We start from the raw sequence: 21,656 nt of genomic DNA on the forward strand, positions 1-21,656 counted from the left end.
TTTCCATGAAGGCTAGCTAGAAGAAATAATAAAGGTATACCGTGATGTTAGGCCCTTCTTCATCAGTTTTTCAGTTTCTACTAGACTCTTGCTGACCTGGAGCAAGCACTGATTTAGAGGTAAGTTTAACAACTGACTTAGGATCTGGGGTTTCAAATTTTCAACTTTTGTGATATCTGTGATGATAATAACACTGTAGTCATATTTCTATATGACTACATATAGATAAAATAAATAGATATATTTAGTTATATTGTCTGTTTATTATTTATCTCTAAATAATATATGTGTAACTTATTTATTACTATTACATATTACTTATTACAATATTACATATTACTTATATATAAATTATATAACATGTATCTGTATAACTTCAAGTCACAGGAAAATGTAATGAAAAACTTTATCCCCCTCAATTCAGTAGTATTTGCACTATTATGCTTTTTGAGGATCTAGAAGGAAGTGACCTGCTTTGTTCTGAATCAAACGCTTTTCCTATGTGCATGCACATGTTTGTCACTTTTATTATATAACTTATGAGGATCACTGTCCATATCTGAAAATCTTCCTTCTGGTTTTATTTTCTGTTTTTGCATTCTAATGTTAGGCCAACTTCTTAATAAGTGTTGATTTGTATCAGTTTTAGCAGAGCCTAGCTGAAATTTTACTGAGGTGCTGGCTGCTTAAATTTACATCTGAATTGCTTTAGGTTTCTTCATTATTATTATTATTATTTTTTTTTTACTAAAAAAGACTAGTGTTCTCTAAGCATCTGTTAAGAAGAAACGTGCTGAACTGCCCTGATCACAAGGAATGCAGGCATACAGATGCTCAGTGTTCATGTTTTTAATAACAGTTTAACACATACATACTGCTGTAGTTCCCCATGGAGCAAAGAAAAAAAAAAACATGATATGTTACATCAATTTAACATCACAGCCTGCTATAGTGTTGAAGGTAATATGAGGTGAAATGCAGTGCAGAGTATCTTGGTATGGAGAAAAAGTACTTCCCATGCCTGCAAGATTGAGGAAGAGTATTTTCCTTCCACTAAAAGCTTTCCTTTTTCTCTGTAATTACCTGGAATCAATGGAGGCACATAAGATGAACTGGGTGGAAAAGACTTCTCTTTGTTTTGCAATGCACTTTGATTGATTTCATTATATCTGAAACATCTTTATCAGAAGGATGTCTGGCCATGGCATGCCTTCTCTTCTCCAGTGATCTGAACCTTCTCCAAGCAGGAGTATAATTCTACCCCATAACAGATGTAGATCATTCCCTAAGACAGAAGGTGACTCTTCTCCTTTGCTTCTTAGGATTTATTTCAATTTAGGAGTTGTCTTTGCGTCCTGTAGGCTGACTAATTACTAAAATTAAACATTACAAAAGAAGTCTTAGTATGCTTGAAAAATTACAAAAGTAGACTGACTTTATATGCCAATGTAAGCAATTTACTACAGAGAAATAAGGAAACTTGAAGCTGCTAATGCTGTGAGAGTTGGAAGAGAAGAAGCTGTATGTGGTGGAAAGAGGGGAGATAGAATGGAAACAGCTGTGAGAAATAATAAAAGAAGGGCAGTGTATCAAAGGCAGAAACTTATGCCAAAGAGGCACGTGCAGTCCCGGAGTTATTTCAGTGACAAAGCAGAAGAGGTTTGATTAACCTTCAGAGATAATAAAGATAATCAGAAGAAAAGGAGGTGTAGTAGACTGTAGAAAAAAGTTGGGAAAGAGTAGAAAGGAAAAGCATAAGTTCTGGTTATTTGTATATACTCCCATGTTTCTGCAAAACATTCTATGGCTCTGTTAATGCAGAAATACAAAAAGCAGTAACAGTTGAGTCACGGTCTCAACTACTGATTAAGCACCTGGGGAAATGACCTGGTCAGCTCTGGAAGCACAGGTGAAGGCAATTCACCTGTGTAACCAGAAAAGGGTGGAGCCTGGCTGCACCTCTCTTAGACCTCATGTAAGAGCTGACTGCCATTGGGGGAGAATCTCTTTCAGGAGATCCCTCCTTGGTAAAGTGTTCCCCTGTGAACCTGGAGTCTTCTGATACAGGTGAGTGATCTTCTTCCCTTCCTTTATAGCACCTTTCTACTGTGCTGGTTCTTCTCTCATCACACCTTCGTTGTAATGCCTTTCCCAACATATTGATCTGTCCAGTTGCTACACAGCTTAAAGTTTCTGTTGTCTTGAGGCTCAGTTGTTTGATTCAGTGCTCTTAATGTGTGTTATAGGTAATTTAGAAAGCATAAAAGGGAGGAAAATTTGTGTAGTCTGTATATTGATAATATCTAATAGCTGTATTGTAGAAATTTCATGAGCAATTTAAGAATGAAATTGCTATGATATTAAAACTTGATGCTTACAGCCAATAAGGTTCATATTTTGACTACTTTTCTTCACTTGCACCTCCTCTTCTGTCACTACAAAGGTACAGCTAATGGGCACTAAGTTATCTTCTGTGGGGGAACTCTACTTGTGTTTTGTGGCCTGGAGGACCAGGGTGGAATAGCAATAATCACTCTCATCAGCAGGTTCTCAAACCTTTGTGGAGTAGTACAACTGAGCCCTAACAGAGAGAAGAATCTGTAGCTAGACAATTCTGTAAAATAACATGCAAATAGTCTGGTTTACATTTTAAGTTCTCAAAAGTTAATTGAGAAAGATTTTAATCAATATTTTATGTAATTTTAACCTGATGCACCAAGCAGCCTGCCTCTGAGAAACTTTCTGATTAAGGCCTACAGTCTTCCCAGGACTCAATGTATTTTGATGAATAATACTTCTAGTGCTCTAATTTTTTAGCCAATTATCATCAAACACCTAGAAAGACTTTGTATGGTGTTAGATATGCTTTCAAAGTAAAATAAAATGCTCTCAACCCTGGGCAGGAGGAAAACTACAACTTCACTGGTATATACATTGTCAAATCTTGAACTGCTGGTTCCGTATATAATTTTGGTGGGAAAACATAACATTTCATAGTTGATAGATAGCAAAAATAACACAACTGATTTTGACATTAATTTGTATTTCTAAAAATAAATGAAGCTGCAGAAATCACAGAATCACAGAATTGTAGGGGTTGGAAGGAACCTCTAAAGACCATCGAGTCCAACCCCCCTGCCAAAGCAGGTGACATCTTAATTTGGAAACCATATTCTCTGGTTAAATCTTGAGTGAAGGATTTTCTTTGTATTTTGTTCCAAAGTGCTCTGTTTCATGCTTAAAAGTAAAAAAAGAAGCCCTTCAATACAGCTTAATAAAAGTACGTAGAACATACAGCACTTGCTAACTCAAGAATATTTCTATTCCAGAAATGCTTCAAGGTTACACTTAAGACTAGTAGACTAGAAACATTTGACTCTTGATTTTGTTCTGTGGAAGCAGTAAGAGATGGAGGTGCAGACTTGAACAAAAATATTACTGGAAGAAACAAAGCCAGCTATGTTTCTCTGCATGACTCTATATCCTCTCCAATGCATCCTGCTGTTTTTAAGGCTTGTCTCTTTCAGGATTACAACCTACATCTGTAGTGAGTAGCACTTGTTCAGTGTCACAGTACTCAAGCAGTGTAAAAGCAGATCTAACAGATTCTGTTACCATGGCTTAAATGGTGGGCCCTGACTCATTTTTAGATAACCAATATGTACTTGCAAGGCATATAACCCAAAAAACAGAGCTGACAGTTGAGTATATGATGGGAGAATAACAAACAAGTGTAACAAACAGATGGGCCAGCCAGTCTGTTACAACGTGGTTCAACTGCAGGTCTGGCTGTGTGTGGGGGGGGAGCTCCTTAGTCAATCTTAATTGCCATAGCTCAATTGAGTTTGGTGTTTATGGTAACCTTATATGCTGCTGATTAATTTCTTCTGTAATAGAGGGGAAAAAACACCTTTTAAATCCTGTGATATTATGATACTTTCAGGTTTATAGTGAATATAGCCGCTGTCAGAAATACAGATTCTCTCTGCAAGTAAGTGTGAAATGACAAGTATGCATATGTATATAATCTAATTGTCAGTATTTGATAAGCTTAAAAAAATGTTTTTGCTATAGAAGCTATCAATGTAGGTGTTGAGGCATGTAGGAGGGATCCTTCAAGTTTTTGGAATGTTTGAAGCAGGAATTTGTTGTGTGGGCTTAAAAGACTTTATCTGCCTCTCTCTCTTTTTCTGTGAGTCCAGCTGGGTGGAGAACAGACATTGCAAGTCAGCTGTTGTGGTTGTAGACTAGTCAGATGCAGGAGTTTCTGCAGGAAGGTGAGTGTAAGTTAGACAAAATCTGTCACAGCAAGAGTCTGTTATGCAGTTAGAGTAACATGTTGGATGTGTAGAGTGGTAACTAGTACAAAGTTGGAGAAGAAGCTGTACTGAGTATAATAATAAAAACAACCAAATGTGAACTAATCCTCAAACCCTTTATTGTGATGCTTTTTTGTGTAAGAAGTTGACAGATCCACACATACTATATTTTTTAAAATCTTACTGCATACTCATCTCAATAAAATTGTTTTGTAGGGCGCATCTTATTTTTCCCCCTGATAGCTCTATTTTCCTGTGTGAGTCTTCAAATAATATATTGGTAAAAAGAAAGTCTTAAAAGATAGATGATGAATTAAGACAAATGTCTTAACATACAGTTTTCTACAAAAGCTGTCATAAGGTTGACTGGCATTATGGTCATTAATCATAGGTATAGAAGAATAGAAATGTATAACTGGTTTTGGAAGAAACAAAAATAAAAGCAACACTTAAATTTTTCAATATGAATGAAGTTCACAATTTGGGGTGTAAGACTAGATAATATCTTCATTTTGTGAGAGAGGATTTATACTTTGTCTTCTACTGCAGTATTTATTTTCAGTAGAATGGTCTGCACTGATGGATAATGTTTATTGAAAAGGATTCATTTTCAGAAGGAAACTGGTTTAACTGAAAGGTTTTTTTTGATCAAATTGACTCCACTTGATCTGATGTAGTGATCTTATGTGACCTTGGTTAAATTACAGAGAAAGATGATGCAGGCTGTTCATCCTATTGACAATTTCTATCTTAGGTTAGGGTGCAAGTGAATTGATGTCTTCCCATATTTTGCAGAGACCTTGAGTAGGAATTAATTTCTTATATTCATTTCAACCTTGCCAAGAAGGCAATAACTATTGCTGATTGTGAAGTTTGCTATTTCTGAAGTGCTGAAATAGTCTTCTGGAATTTACTCATAACAGCTCAAGACAAACAACCAGCTTGCCATCAGCCTAGAAGTTTAGCAAGGACATGAAGATACACTCAGAGGATGTTCACATCATCTGAACATCAGTTGTCCAGTCAACTATTAAGGCTGTGTCTAGTCTCTATCCATCAGCTTAGACCAGTAAGTGGGAGTTACAGCCAATGCAAGACTAAGTGGAATTCAGGGGGCCTGAGTAGTTAATGGGTACTGTGCACAAAGTCAAATCTATAGCAAGATGGGAAGAACAATTTCCTTGAGCTCTCCAATGGGAAATTTAGTCAAGTTTTTACCCTTTCTGCCCTACTTTCTTGAATCCTCTGAGCAAAAAGAATGATAGCCTCAGATGAAAAATCAAGTTAGAATGTGTAACTATGAACATCAAATAAGAATCATTATTATGCATACTTTATTTCTGCTTTTCTCTACCTTGGTGAAAGGACAGATCTAGAATTATTTGAGTGCTTGTTAAGTAGGTATTTGTTGTTTCATTCCAACTCCTAAGAAGAGTATATCCACAGTATGAGTATATATATCTGCATGTATGTACACATGTGCAAATATTCTAAATTTCCTAGTAAAACTTGCCTCTTCCTATTATTAATGAAAGTTAAATGTGTATGTCAGTTTAACCTTATGCTTTTTGTGCGTCTTAATACTTTTAGTGGGTCAGATTAAAAAGTTGTAAGCAGTAATTAAATACTAGTTGATAACTAAGCAAAAAATATTTTCACTGCATGTAAGAACACAATATTTTATCTTCTATTTAGAAAATGCTTTTCAGCTGTTTAAATCTCTCCAAAGAAGCAGTACAAGCTTTTCAGTGTCTAAGGCCACAACTTCTAAAGTCACAGGCAGTGTAAACCACTTGTTTGCAAAGAGGTGGAAGTCTCTATAGGAAGTAAATTGTGTGCATGCAAAGAGCTTTGAAGAATACGTGGAGTCCTCAGTATTTATGTAGAGCTCTAGTAGGGGAAGAAAGTTTTAATATTTTAATAGCAGTCCAGCATGCAGTTAAGTAACATGGAGCAAATGTAATCTTTGTACAATGATAACTCTACATAGAAAGATGTCAGCTAAGGTAACGCTGACATATGCTCTCACATAGTTAAACAACGAGTGTGACTTGTAAATTGTCATCTCTATGCAAGCAAGCAGTGTGTCCTCTGGGAATGCAATGCATTTACAGATGTGCTAGGAAGAAGGAAAATGCTAGTGTTAGGAAATTGGGCAATGTGGCAACTGTTGTGTTTACTGTTACAACTCAGATTTCTCTGGTAAATGAGCCTACCATATTGACTTATCACGGGACTAGAACAGTCATGTTCAACTTATGGATCTCATGCAGCCTGGCACAGCTAAAGGTTTGGCCATCCCTACCTCTCACTATAAAGGTGTATGTTCTTCCCTATGCAACTGTTACTCAGCACCAACTGGACATTGGTGTGCTACTAACCCTATCCGGGTTGAATCCAGGATGCAGTGCCAGCACAAGTTGTAGCAAATAAATTCACGCGTTTTCATATATTGGCTAAACACAGTACTGTGAACAGCAAAAAATATGCAGCTGTGCTTTCTGTTTTTATAAAGAAATATGAGAACAGGTTTCAAGATTGCAAAAAAAAAAATCAATTTTTTATACTTACAGCTCCATTTTCAATCAAAACATGAAAATGTGCAGGTCATATATTTAAATAATTGTGCAGGCAAGAGCTTCTGACTTTGAAGTGAGGGGCAGGGGTTGGCCGCATGCAACTTGTAGATTGGATATAACTGTGCTAAGTAATTCAAAGGGCCACTTCATACTTTGTCAGTGTCTCTGAAAAGAAACAATTACAGAACTACTATTTAAAAAAAAAAATCTTCTATTGGTGCTCCTGCAATTGCTGAAAAAGGCAAACTGAGACAAGCAATTCAGTGAATAAATAAATCTCACTGCTTGCTTTCCTTTGAAACTGTAAGCATGGTGGTAGTTGGATTTGCATTGCCCTAAGCTGTGCAGTAAGTCACCATCTCTAGTGTTTACCTGAGTGGAGAAGTATTGTTCTGTTGCCAGAATTTGGCATGCAGTAGCCCTTTCTCTGGCTTTGCAGTCTGACTTCTTAGAGACTTAGAAACCTTTGCTATGTGTAGGAGTGAGGGTAGAAAGGATGGTTGTCACAGAAGCAAGCCCACTGGAATTCATGAGGACTTCTGCATCTGAGGTGAACTCAGTATCATTTTGCTATACTTCCATAGCACAATAAACTGTTTGTGCACCAGGCAGAAACACTTGAAGGGTAGACCTGACCTTTGTCAGAAACTTGCACACAGGGAGAGGAGATGCAAATAGCAATGTACTGCATTGAGCCTTGATTCAAATGGTCTGATCCTCTGAAAAAAGGCCTGTTTTATACTCCTCTTATTCCAGAGGATTGTGTGACTGGGAAAGTACTGGCCTTTGCTTTTACTCTTCAGGACTGAAAAAATTGGCACTGGAAGAGGGTGTTTCAGTGTAAACTCAGTGCTTTCAAGTTCTAAGATCCTATGTTGGATATTTTTTTGTGCATGGAGGATAATCTGATCTGATGTAACTGGGCAGAACTCAATTTCTCTAGTGATCTTCACTGTATATTCCCTGTAAAGTACCTTAGAACTGGGAAAGAGGGAGGTGAATGCTCCCAAGTCAGTCCCATCTTAATCTGAGATTTGCAAGTGCTTTTATCCAGGAGACTCTCATGTTAGATGTATATATCTTCTAACTTGTAAATGCTGGAATTGCCTGACTCTTCTACCTAGACTAGGTCCAATGATATGAGAAGTACATTAGGAGACCGAAAAGGATGAGGTGCATATGGAAGAAAGACCCTTGGACCAGTGCAAATCCAGGACATCAACTTAGCAGTTCTCAAGCTTAGTAATAAATACTGGATTTGTCTACAGATCTCATCACTAGAGACTGGAGGAAAAAGAGACAGATTTCTGTCCCCTAAAATATCCTAAAGAAACATTTGGTGGCATTTAAATAGGAAAACATTATGTGATGCCAGATACAAGCTTTATTTTTTTAATATTTCTTTGAATTGCTTGATAGTGATTATCAAAGATGTTTGTGGTGTGAAAATATGTGGGTTCCTTTTGCTTATTTTTTCCCAAGATAATCATGTTGAAACTTGTAGTCCTTGCTACATCTAAAAAAAATTATAAAGCAGTTTAGGGAAACAAGCTTTTGTTTACAGTGGCACAGATGGCTGGAATAAATTAGTGGACTTGCTAAAGAACAGTTCATTTTAGTTTTAAATGCATTTGGACATTTATCAAAGCTCACATGGTGGCCATTTTGTTATTTATTCATCTATTTGGGCTTTACAATTCCATGCCTAAAGGCTATGCCTGAGTAATGGTCAGGGGTTCCCCCTAACAGAATTCATAATTATGTACAACCCACACTTAGTGTGTTCATACTCCTGTACTGTGATGCACTGTGTGTTACCCTGTGCGCTACTCCTGAAAAACACTGCTCAATTGTAACAGGGCAGATTAGAAAGGCAAGATCATTGGTGTGAATGTTTTAATTTGAACATTTTTTTTTGTCAACGTGTGAGTTGACAAGCCAGGCTGAAAAGAAGAAAACAGCTGCAAATCTGTGCACTCTCATAGATGCTAAAGAGTGCATAGGAGAGCAATGTGGGTCCAGTTCTGACTGTCTTGAACCTTGTGAATTTGAGAGATGACTTCCTACAGATTAGTAATCTGAGCTGAGAAATCAGGAGTTTAGGTGCTGGGAGATGCTAGCTATGAGACTGTAGCTGTCACTTTTTGTGTGCAATGAGGAGACTGATCCTACAGTAAAGATAGTGTGCAATTAAAGATAGTACTGCAGTCCCAAGCTACAACTGCACAGCAAATTATAGTCTGGATTATACTGATTTCTGACATGTGAACTGATGTGAATTAGGGGCAGTTTTTGAGGAAAAAGTGGGGAGTTGCTTGCATGAGATGTCAGTACACCAAGACCTCTAGGCTCACTAATATATCACTGCCAGAATTTGAATGCTGAACTTTCAGAGCTACAGCTTACCCTTTAAACTCACAGATTAACTGCTGCAGTGGCTGGAGGAGGAATGGTTTGTTTTAGATTGCAGGCTGTGTTCCTGGAACCACTCAGACTGGAAGGGCATGGCCTTGCTCTGCTGCTGCTCTGCCCTCCCAGCAAGCAGCTGTCCTTGCACCAGGCAGTGGCTGGAAGCTTTCATAGAAAGTTCACATGCAATTATTTCTTTGACATGTGAGTGAATTTTACCTGAAGAGCATGTGGAACAAAAGGTTAATGGCAATTTTTCAAAAGCCTATAACTCAACCAAGCCTCAATGGCATTTCATGCTAGCACTGAAAGTTTGGTCTTTAGCATCCATGCTCTGTTTCTGCATTTGAAACCCTTCTGGGAGAGGAGGAGGGGAAACCAGAGGCTTGGAAATTCAGGAAAAAAACAGCTAAAAGTATATTTAGGCTGTGTGGCACTTCTTAAAATTTCTTAACTTATTTAGAAAAATGGGAGCTTCAGAATACATGTATTCTGAGGGATGTTGCATGTGCCTCCCTGTTTCTGCTCATTTATTTCCTGAAACAAAGATCAGCTGTAGAGATGCTCAGTGCTGGTAAGAGCAGAATTTGCCACAACTAAGAATCCACGTAAATGTTGTTAATATTCATTGGGTTTAGTGGGGCAGCAGTCTTATGGGTGCCTGGTCCACTGACCTGGTCCTTGATGTGAAAGGAACCAATGATTTGTTGTAACCTGCTGAGAGAAAGAGAAAAGGGCTTTGACACCTTCCCCCAAAAGTGGGAGATTCTCAAAAAGCTGTTACCTGTGACAGCTCAGAACCTGGCAGGGCACAGAACAGCTGGAGTCTGGTGGCTGCTGCTTGGCTCTGCTAATAAAACCTGTATTTAGAACAATTGGATTAGAATGTGAGCTGCAGGCAGCTGGATGCTAAGCTGTGCATTTCATTTATATGGAAAATATCCCTTGTGGAAATGACTTGTGGGCCTAATGCACTCTTCCATGCAATGTACATCTGTGGGTCAGGAGCACACTCACACTGACTATCCAGCAAAGCCAGTGTTAATGAAAGGTTACAGACAGGTGCTAGCAATGCAGGGGCACTGCTCCTGGTTCTCCTGTCAACACTTCAGCTGGTTGGCATGGACAATTGTTCACAAGAGCTGTTATGTGGTAGTGCTGAGAAGGGTTGGGGAAAGTCAGCTCTTGCTCAGAACTCAGGGCCACAGCCTTATTTCTCCACATTTTATATGGTAAGCAGTCTCCACTGTGCATCTCGAAAGTGCTTGTTTGTGAAGGTAGACATAATGTTATTGTAAGTACAGTTATGACTTATTTTGTGCCTCTAAGAGGCACTCTCTCAGGATATGTGAAAGGAAGAAAATCAAAGCACCCAAAGGCACAGTGTTGATGCTACTTGCACCTCTTCAGCAAGTAAGAGTTGAAATCTTAAAAATACTGATAATGCTACAATAAAGAAAAGTAGAGTTAAAAGTTAACTGGATAATATGAGTGCTGTAAAACATGTTGAGAGATGGATCTGGGATTCTCAAGAAGAAAGTACGTGGTAGACTTCTTGGCACACAAATAGGAAAATCAAAGACTGGGTATATACTGAAGTCCTCTGTTTTTGTGAAGCTGAGAAAACAGCTCTGAAGTGCTTTGAGATCACAGGTGTGGTGCCTGGGTGTGCTGTCTGGAAACAGATGTGATCAGCTGTTCAGCATTTTTTCTAATGCTGAATACTTTTGCTGTTATAAGGTAGCAGGGAAGACAAACACCTTTGCATACAATGTTACAGTGGGAATGCTTTTTAGTGATACTGTAAATATTGTCTTTGAGGTGTCAAACCACCAAAACAATGGGGAGAAGAGAATGCTTCAGAGCACACAGGCACAGCACCTGGCTACCCTGGGGCAGCCCTTGGGCACGGCGGCTGCTGCTGCGGGCCGGAGCTGTTCCCGAGGGCGCAGGGAAGGTTTAGTCCTCGCTGAGGAGGGGGAAGGCTCGTCTTGGGCCGTCTCAAGCGCCGCTGGCTGCGACGTTCTCCTGGAGGTGAGATAACAGGCCCTCGGCACCCCGCCGGTGGCAGGTTGCTGCTGTCCGGGCAGCCCCTCCTTTCCTTCCCGTACGCGGAAGGCGAAGGCGGCCGGGGCCGCGCGTGCCAGCTGAGCCCGGGTCGCTGCCGCGTGCATGACGGCGGTGCGCGCAGCTCCTGCGGGGCCGGGCCGCTCCTCCCTCCGCGGCCTCGCGGTGAATCCGCTCGAGGGGGCGGCCGCGACCCCTGCCCTCAGGGCGCCCCGTGAGGCTCGCGGCGCTGCGGGGAGGCCGCCCGCCCACTGGGGCGTTGCAGCCCGGGCTGCCGGCTCCGCCTCCTCCCGCGTTCCGCTCCACTCCGGAGCTGCGGGGAGCCGGGGGAAGGCGGTGGCGGTGCGGACAGCATGGCTCGGGTGCTGAGCCGGGACCCGGTGGACATTGAGGTACCCACTCGCCCTGCCGGGGCGGGCGGCTGTGGCTGACGGGGAGGGGGCTCCGCCCGGCCGGGAGCGCCCGGCAAAGTTTGGCTGCGGGGGGCAGAGTCTCGCCGCCGTTGTGAGCTTCGTGCTTCCGCGGCTCCGCTCGTCGTGCCGACCCGGGGCAGCCCCCGGCTCCGCAGCCCCCGTCGGGGCGGCTCCGGTGCTGCGCGGCGGCGCCGCTCCGCTTTGCGAGAGGCGTCCGGGCTCGGCCCGATGTATGGGGCGGCTGCGAGCCGATGGGCGTGTGGGGGCGGTGCCTCCCCTCCTCCCAGCCCGACGCTTCCCGCAGCCGCGTTCCCCGGGGTCGGACCCGCGTCCCCGGGAGGAGGTCAGCCGCCCTGGTGCGGCGCAGCGAGGCGGAGCGGCTCGAGGGGGAGGAGGGCGGCCGCTGCAGTGCCCGCGGGTCTCTGCCCTCGGGTGCCCTTCTGAGGGTCGGGCTGAGCGCGTGGTGCAGTGGGACCGCAGCGGCATCCTTGCTCTGAGACTGCGGCCCTGAAGTTATGTGCGAGTTTGCCGAGGGTCAGCCTGCGGCTTTGGGACAGGGCCTGGACGTGGTCCAGCACGAGATAGGGAAGAGGCTGAGCGGGGTGAGTGGCTCGGTGGGTGCTGCCTCTGCTCCTGCCTGCTGCACCCTGCCTGTCTGTGGGCTTCAGCTGCCTGAGGAAGCACAGCAGAAACACAGCGGCAATATTACAACTTGTAGCTGGCAGTCTCATCCTCTCTTGTGTGGCACAACTTTTACAGTGGCGTATCTTGAATTCTAAAATATTAGGTTTATGGTGTTCTGCTTGCTGAGGAGTCAGCACACGTAAAAATGCACAGCAGTAGTTTGATTACATCTCTGGCTCAGGTGTGCCAGTTGTATTATCAGTTTCTCCTGAATTCTTGTGCCCAGTCCATCCCCTAGCTAAGCTACTACTCAGACCTCTGCTAACATCCTCGACACTGCTACAGGTGGTCTGACAAACTGAGCTGTGGAATGGGCAGGAAAAACAAACTTGTGGAAGTCATCCTGGATGTGAGGGTGGCACTGTGGTGTGAAGTTGGTGCTGCTCTATCAGCTCAGTGTTTTCAAAGCAGCCAATCTGTGATTTTACTTTGTATTGGAGTTCAGTTTTCCATTTGATTTTAGTAATAAAGTCTTTTGAATACTTTTCTTGGTTACTTTTTTTTTTTTTTTAATTCAAAATATTTCAAAGATTGTTACTTTGCATTTCCAGCTAAGTACGACTCATTCAAAGAATAATGAGATAAGGGATCACATGTTTATAATGGTATACAGCACAATGTGATTTAGAAGGTAGATATTGAGAAAGACCAGTGTTTTCTTTGCTCTCAGGTTACAGTTACAAACTTTGGTCAGCTCTTCCTGTGTTACTTTTACTTTCAGCGCTCATTTCAGTTGCCAAGAAAATGATGGCAATCTACTTCTAACCAAACATGTTGTCCTTTCCCCATCTGGTTGACTAAATTTAGTCACTACATGATTTGTCTCCCAGATGAATATATCAATAATTAGTAATAGTCCGTTTGCAACTCTTATTTATTTTCCTGCATGTGACTTTTTGGGGGTAAAAAGAATGTACATTTAGTATATTAGTATATTTTCTATAAAAATGTAGTATGTTTTTTCTTTGAAGTTGGGAAAGCATGTATTAGTAAAACCAATATCAGTGTAGAGAAATAATTTTCATAAAATACCCTGCTTGGCTGTTATATTGCAGACCAGAAAGTGATCAAAACATTCAGGATGTGCTGCCTCTTCTCTGTTCAACAACTAGAGTTCTAAGAATGCTTATCTCAGTGATTCATAAAATTAACATGAAATATGACCTTTGTAATCTGATGCTACTCTATGTGTTTATATACTTAAGGTCATAAAAAAAACCTGATATCATTGGCTCAAAAAGAGCCAAGAAGCTGTGCTAGAAGTTGCTAAAATCACAGCCAGTTTTCAAATTGTTAAAAATAAATAAATCTAGAAAGTTGTCCCTGAGGAATCTCCTTTTCCCTGGTTGGCTTAGCCAGTAGCTTCAGCTGCATCCTGTCCTGGAAATCTGTTGGCCTCTGTCTTACTGAAGGAGATAAAGAAATCACGAAGATATTGTTCTATAGATGTATTTTCTGAATTGCATAAATCTAGGAACTTTACAATTAATATATACTTTGTTCCCAGAATTCAAAAGCAAAAACCACCAACAACAATGAAAAACCCACGAAACTCAAAGGATTCCTTTCTTGTCAGTGTTTGCAAATAATCCAGGCATTATTTATGGGCCTCATGCATACCTCCTCCAGGAACACTCTAGGAAAGCACACCTTCCTTTTTTAAGCTATTTCTTTCATATCAACGTGTGTGCAAACCATTCACAATTATTTCTTTTAGAAACTTGAGGGTTTTTTAAAGTTGTCAGATCAAGTACTCAGGAATTAATGAACTGCTCAAACTACAAAATACTGTTTAGAATCTTAATTCAGTTTCTTGAATTTGAGCAAGACGAGACAACTGCATATATTTTCCTGATTGCATTCCAGTCTAAGTCCAGATTCACCACAATAATGAGCTGCTTCAGATGAGTTCTGGATGTTTTCAAGCAGGATGCATAGAAACATCAAACATCCCTCAGGGGATGACTGCCTGCTCTTCTGGGCAGTCTGTGTGTGTGTGGCTGGCAGGTCTTGGTCCCTGCACTCCTCCTTGTCCTCTCATTTGGTGATGTTAGGGTGCTAAGTACCTTCCTGGGCGCTTCTCAACCACTCTATAGTCAGTTGGAGTAGGACTCTCAAGCTTCCTTGGTGAAGGCTCCTCCTCACCAGCCTAAAGCACTGACAGCAAATTAGCAACCACCCTACTACATACCTCAGTATGAAACAGCATTATTCTTGCAGTGGGTGGAGAGAGGGTATGCTGGAGTTCCACAAATCCAGCATTCCAATGAATCATCAATTGCTAACGTGTACTGGGGGCAGAATGCTGGAGAGTTGTAATCTCTTGCTAAGGCCATGTTCTGAGAGCAGTCTGTTGGCCGTTTGAGAGTTACCAGGGTATGTTTAAATGTGTAAAATAACATGTGTAAAATAACAAATGTCATCCCTATAAATTTCTAGCTTTCTCTTCATTGGGCTTTAGAAAGTGTAGATAGCTTTTAAATAATACCTGTTTGAAAAGTTGTGAAATTCATTTGCATACTTTTATTTGCCTTTATGTTAGCTGATGTTTGCTGTACTTATTGCTGTAGTGTACTTCTGTGTATTTCTGTGGTGTTGTCATAAATAAGTTGTTGCCCATTGTGAACCAAAGCTTTACAAGACACATTAGCTTCAGGGTAAAGGCAGAGTTTCCTGAGGATGCTCATCTAAGGGAGGACACAGGAGGCTGTGTCCAGGCTGGTAGGCTGTGATCTTGCTCAGCTGCTAGGTGCACACTGAGGGCTGCTGATGGAGCTGCATGAGGTTATGGCCTGTGCAGTCAGCACCCCCTGAACTCTGGGACTGCAGCTGGTCCCAAGGCTGAGAAAGGTGGGAAGTGGCCTGCTGGTCCAATAGGCTATGCTGCTGCCTGCCAGGTGCCCTTCAGCCTGAGGGAAGCTTTATTTTGCAACCTGCAGTCCCTGCACTGCTTGAAGCAGCAGACCTGACAGCAGTGAAGGTTCTTTTGCTGGGATATTTACTTAGCTTGTTTCTTCTAGTGGTCACTGTGAGAACAAGTTAAGCAAGTTTCCCCTGACATGTCTACTCTTCTCCAAGGATAGATGGTCTAGAAGAGTGAAAACATTGCGTGTAGCATAGGAAATGAAGCTACAGCTGAGAGCTAAGCCCAAGTCCTGTAAACCATGAGTTAGGTAAGGGTTGAAAAATAAAGAAAAGTGTAAGAATAAAATTCAGGAAGCCTCTAGTAAGGTGGGGATTCTTACCCATCAGCATTGCCCTGAAAACTGCTAGGGAAAGGTTATGTGAATGAATAACTGAAGCTTTCTTTGATCGAGGCCAGACTTTTATTTTAAAAGCGCCAACTGTTAGAGTTTCTCTCTGTTATAGAGGTACCTGTGATTTGTTTGAAGTTCAGTAATGAAGTTTCAAAGCATCAAATTATTTTTTAGGTAAATGCTTTGTAGCTTGGTATGATGATCAGATGGCTGTTCTTGATTGATAGCTGCATCTGTTGAGGGTCAGTGAGGAAACAAAACTTCCTTTTTGTTTGATGAGTTTCTCTGAAGCTTCCATTGTGTGAGTGGCTTTGTTGTAATAGTCTTAGCTGAGTGGAACAGTAATGACTGCATGATGGCCTCATGGGCCGTTATAGACCACAGTGATCAGGTATGTCTTGAACAACAGTGTACTCCTGAGGTGAAAGCCTGGGTTGGTGTGTGGCAAGGAGGCTTTTGCAAGTGGCACTTCTGTCCTTTCGTGCTGTATGTTCAAATCCTGCTGATGTTCAAAGACATGTAAATTCATGCCTCCACTGCAGGTAGTCTGCAAAATTTCGGTGTTGAAATTCACTCAGGTCCTCTGAAGCAATGATATTGAAAGAAAAAACCTCTTGTGCTTCTTGTTGTTCTTCAGCCTTTGAATTTTACTGTTGTTCGTGAAGTAAACTTTCATTTTTTTTCTACATTAAAATTTTTTTTCTCTTTGTAAGATGGCCATAAGATAGCATTAAAAAAAACTTGCTACTTCCACCCTTTCTCATAGCTGGGATTTATAAGAAATGCCTGCTCTGGGGAGACTTGTGGTAGCTGTCGCTGTCATGAGCAATTTTGAAAACAAAAAGGAACAAATTCATTTTTCCTTTTATTACATGAATGGAGTTCATGATGGTTTAATGTAGACTGGATGTGAGTGTTATACTTTCCTCTGTCAATGTTTCTGTAACCATGCAGAGCTGTCACATCTCTTAAGAAAGTGGAACTCTGATGTCAAGGAAGATGTGGTGTGTGAGGCTGTTTGTGCCTGGCTGCAGGGGGCAGGCTGCTGGGGGGGAGCATGGAGGTGCCTGGCTGTCACGCAGGCAGGTCTGTGGAGCTTTTGGAGCTCATTTGCTTGCACCCAAGGCTGTTCCATCCTACAAGCCAGTATGTGTGCACTGTACAATCCATGTTAGCCAAAAGCACATGCTGCTGCTTTTCAGAAGTGCGTGTCTCAAAAAATTCGTTGTCCATCCTATCATATACCACTGTGGCCATGTCTGTAAAATGACCCTGGGAACACAAACAGCTGGCACCGACCTGGGGACACGCTTCTGCATAAAACATTGAGAGGAGCCGGAATCACCACTGCCAGCAGAACGGGGCTGCGCGTGCCCTGCCTGCTGTGCTGCACTCACCCTTTGGCAGCACAGGGCTCATATCAAACCAGCTTTCTCTGCCTTTCTGGTTGCCTGGCAACCTCCCGGCTCTTATTAGCATATGATTTCTATGCCTTTTTTATTTCATCAGTGCAGTGTTACATGCACTGCTCCCTGCCCTGCGCTGTTGCCTTTGTGAAGAGCAGGATTTGTGCCTCTATGTAAGACTTGGGCAAGGATGATTTGGAATTAGGAAACCTTTGGCTACAGATGTCTTATCAAACTCAGAGAATGGCATTTGTGTGGGCATATTATTCAATATCAGTTCATTTTCATTTGCTATCATTTTTGCGTGAAGGGCAGAATTCTTGTGGATCAGCACAGCATAAATCTCTGGCATCCTTAAACATAGAGAGCATCAGCTTGCTAAATGACAAGAGAGGGCTATGCAGATCTTGGTGGTCTGTATGCAGTTCAAATGTGGTGCCATAATTCAAGATGAAGTTAAAAAATTGAGTGGAGGAAATGAACTAAATCTTCTGATTCTCTTCTTGCAATGAAATAAGAACATTTTGCCTTCACATTGTCTGGTTGTATTTTATGAAGTTAGAGGTGAATCAGGTTGGGTCTTAAGTTTAACTTCAAATTCTTTTCATAGGCTGGTACAACTATAAGGAATGCTCAAATCTCTTTTGCTGTTGCAAATGACAAAGAACATAAGGTTCAAGTTGACAAATTGCTTTAAATATCGGAGAACACTTTCATTACTAAAAATCACAACACATAATAAGGATGAAATGACAAAGTGAGTACATCTGGGGACTACTTAGATCAAGACGCACATATTTCTTAATATTAACCTTACAGTAAGCTTTTACAGAATAAGCTGTGGTAGAGTCACCATCCTCAGCCCAAAGGGATCAATCATTATTCTTGCAAGTAGTAGGAATGCAAATCTTTGTAAAGCAATTCCAATGTGTAGAAACCACTTTCTAACTTTTCACAGCTGCCTTACAACACTAAACAACCACATCATCTGAATTGCTTGTCTATGTCAAACCAATAAGTGCATTTGTGAGAGTTGACCTCTTCTCTCACGTAACTAAGTGATAGGACTAGAGGGAATGGCCTCAGGTTGTGCTAGGAGAGGTTCAGGTTGGATATTAGGAAAAAAAAAACATTCTCCAGAAGTGACATCAGGCACTGCAATAGGCTGTCTAGAGAGATAGTGAAGTCATTGTACCTGGAGGTGTTCAAGAAATGTTTGAGTGTTGTACTGAGAGGTTTAGTGGTGAAATATTGATGGCAGGTGGATGGTTGGACTGGATGATCTTGGAAGTCTCAACTGGCTCAGGCATCCCTGACTCCTGCACAGTAAGGGTGTTGGAGTGACTTTCCCTATCCTATAGTTGTAGAGAGTTAAGTGCTTGGGTAGTGCTGCTCAGGACAAGTACTCCCAGACCTTCAGTGTGTAACTTCAGAACAAACAGAATAAACCTTTTATTTTCTTATGCTGTGGACTGAGTTGGGCAATTTCACTTCTGTCCTCTGTCATAATACTTAGTTGTATGAAATACCTGGTTTCTTACTCTGGTCACAGATGCCTGTCTAAGCAGATGTCAAATTTTGAGTGTTTTTAGGTCCGGCAAAGATTTCATGATATGAAAATGGATGAAGCCCATGCATAAAAGTATTTTGTGTTTTTAAAAATGCTTCCAGTATTTATATGCATGTCTCCAGAATGTTTTAATAGCACAATAAATATTAATATGCGATGGCTGTTTTATTAGTAAATTTAAAGTGATAAACACAATGGAGTCCTTGAAAATACCATCTCTGCTCAAGCCAAGGTTCAATTTTATTTTCAGTATGACATTTGCTGCCTGAAGTATTACAAGTGGCTTGACCTTAAAATTACGTTTCCTTTAGTTCATTGAAATGGTTGGCCTTTCCAGTCTGACTTGACATCGGCAGCGCAAATGGGGGAAGACGGACATCCTTGCCTGTGACTTCAAGCTAATTAAAAAAATATCTCTGTTGTATCTAAATATTTCTATGTAGATGGGATGGTAGTCATTAGTTAAAAGCAATCATGATGCATTCCGACATTTTAATTTTGGGTTCAAAACCAATTACATATGTAATTAAAGGGAAAACTATCCAGGCAGCCAGACTGCCTGATTTACATGCACTGTGCTGGTGCGTGCAGGTTTTTAACAGATGTACCTGTGCATGCTGCTTTGGGAACGTGGAAATGAGGTGTAAAAATTGAAAGCTGCTTTGATAACTGTGTTAGTTAATCTCTTCTTCCCAGTGATGCTCTTCTTTCAAGTATTAGGCAAATGAGCAAAATAATTTGCTTTATATTTATTATGGAGTTTGGACTGTGCCTTTTTCAGATGGTTACATTGTTGTGGTGCTGTGTATATTAATATATTACTGCACGCTTTTCCTATGCTCTTTTGACTTTAAGTATGCTCTCAGGTTTTATTTAAATTGAATGTTCTGTTGGAATGAGCTGTCCTGGTTAGGATTTGCTGAGACACTAGGACATCTCAGTGACCTGGAGTGAATGTAGCACAGTTGGGCTCTAGGCTGCTCCTTCCAACTACAGCTCCTGGTTCTGTACTGTGCTCTCCTCCAGCCCTGAGAGGTCACTGTGTTGCTCAGCCACATTTCCAGCATTCCTTACAGAATGGTGCACTGCTTTGAAGGGGAAACTTTTCAGTCTTGAGGTGAAAGGACGGAAGCCAGGATGCGTCTTTGTGGGTGTGAAGAAATGGGCTGATGCCTGGAGGGATCCAGGGGAAAGGAGAAATAAAATAGGCTCTTATCTGCAAGGCTGCAAGCGAGCTATCACAGAATTTAACAATTGCAGCATTTTCCTCTACAGCCTTTGCACCATTAACATCTATGCTACCATCTAGCTCATTATAAAATGCCTGTTTTTGCCTTGATTCTGAAGTGCATTGTACAAAACCCCTTTCTATTCTGCTCTTAACAATAAGGCAGCTCCCCTCCCATCCAGGCATGTCTAGCATCTATGTGCAACTCCAGAATGCATGTGTAAAAGTAGGTAGAAGTGTTAGAATAGGCTATTAAAAATGTAGACCCATAATGTGATTAAAGAAGATTGGAGGTATAAAAGGAGGTTTTACACCTGGAAGTTATTATAGTTATTTAGATTGAGTGAGAATAATAACCAATTGTTTTCTAAGATGTATGACACATTTATGAAAAACCTTGAAGGATAAATGGATCTTTTTAGTATGCTACTTCCACAAAGGACTCTATGAATAAAATAATAGTGAGAGAACTCTCAGTGGATGCTGAATACTGCTAATTGATGAAATTATTACTTATTACGCTGCAACTGAACTCTGCTTAGAAACACTATTTTCAGTATGATTTTTTTGAAAATGACAGCTGAAATGTAAGAGGCTTTGTATTGAAAATGAATAGTGATAATTTCTTGATATCTTTGAAATGAAGGATATTTCAATGACAGTTAAAACTGAGAAAAGTGATTTTTTTTTAAGTGCTCGGATCACGGAATATTGCTGTGAAAATGAAATGAACTTTTCTGAAATCAATAGCATAGAGTTAATATGAATTTATGAGGCATTTAAAAATTCTTAGTGTTCTTATTTATAATGAAGCAGTCAATTATTTGTGTCAGCAGTTTTCATATTATGTCACATGTTAAGGTTAGAAATGAGGTTTTTGAGATAGAATTTTCCTAAATGCAATGGCTGCGCCCTAATTGTAAATTAAATCAGCATTGAAGAAATGCTCCATCACTTACTGCTCAGGGCAAGAATGGGAGTGAGTACCAGATTTGCCACTGATTTAGTGCTGACAGATTTCAAACTGGATGGTCTTATTTTTCTTGGTATGTCATTTTAGGTCCCTGTATTGACTCTCAAGGAATGTTTTCAGCAATTGGTGTGAGAATCTGTGTATTGCATGTGGTGTAGTATTTTGGAAAATAACTGCATGTGAATACAGGATCTGATTTCAACCTTGATAAATATATTTGTCAGTTTTAGGGGTATAATAACTCCATGTCAATATCAGCAATTTTCAAACTGAGGGGCAACATCCACTTGTATGAGTTTGATTACATGCTTACATGTGTGCATGCTGATGGGAACATTTTGAGTTGGGTGATTGGAGATTATTCCCAGACCTATTAATTCCCCTTCTGTTTTAACACCATGTTTGATAATGCCTTTCCTTCGGTTCCAATTAAAAATTCAAAATTTTAACAATTTTATGAAGCTTGTACATAGCTCTTGCAAACAGATGGAAGTGAGAGTAACAAAAGGCTTTGGGAGGAAAAAAAAAATCCAGTGAGATAACCACAGCAGAAGTTGGTCTAGAACACTGATTAAAATGCAGGAACGAATACAGCAGTGCAGAAAAGAACAAAAATACTATCTGCTCAGAAAACCTCCAGGCTGAGTAAATGCCAGCTTTTTGATGTGGCAGAGGAAACTGATACTATTGACTGAAGGGCCAAGTCCTCTGTTGGTAGGGTATGATAAGAAAAAGTTTTCAGAACTGTGAA

The 21,656-nt window shown here is 40.9% G+C and overlaps 1 protein-coding gene across 3 annotated transcripts in view; it reads left to right on the plus strand.

Annotated features, from left to right (window-relative positions):
* The window catches only part of DPYD (dihydropyrimidine dehydrogenase), a 331,601-nt gene continuing 309,945 nt past the window's right edge, over positions 1-21,656 (plus strand). For 2 of the 3 annotated variants that reach the window (XM_031614751.2, XM_090146314.1), the window contains exon 1: positions 11,622-11,766. In XM_031614751.2, coding sequence (XP_031470611.2) covers positions 11,728-11,766 — 39 coding nt within the window. In that variant the 5' untranslated portion in view covers positions 11,622-11,727. Of the gene's footprint in view, positions 120-11,621; positions 11,767-21,656 lie in introns of those variants that run through there. The other variant, XM_090146313.1, reaches the window with a different exon arrangement.

Source organism: Phasianus colchicus, chromosome 9 (genome assembly GCF_987193195.1).
Source record: "Phasianus colchicus chromosome 9, bPhaCol1.hap1.1, whole genome shotgun sequence".
NCBI lineage: Eukaryota > Metazoa > Chordata > Aves > Galliformes > Phasianidae > Phasianus > Phasianus colchicus.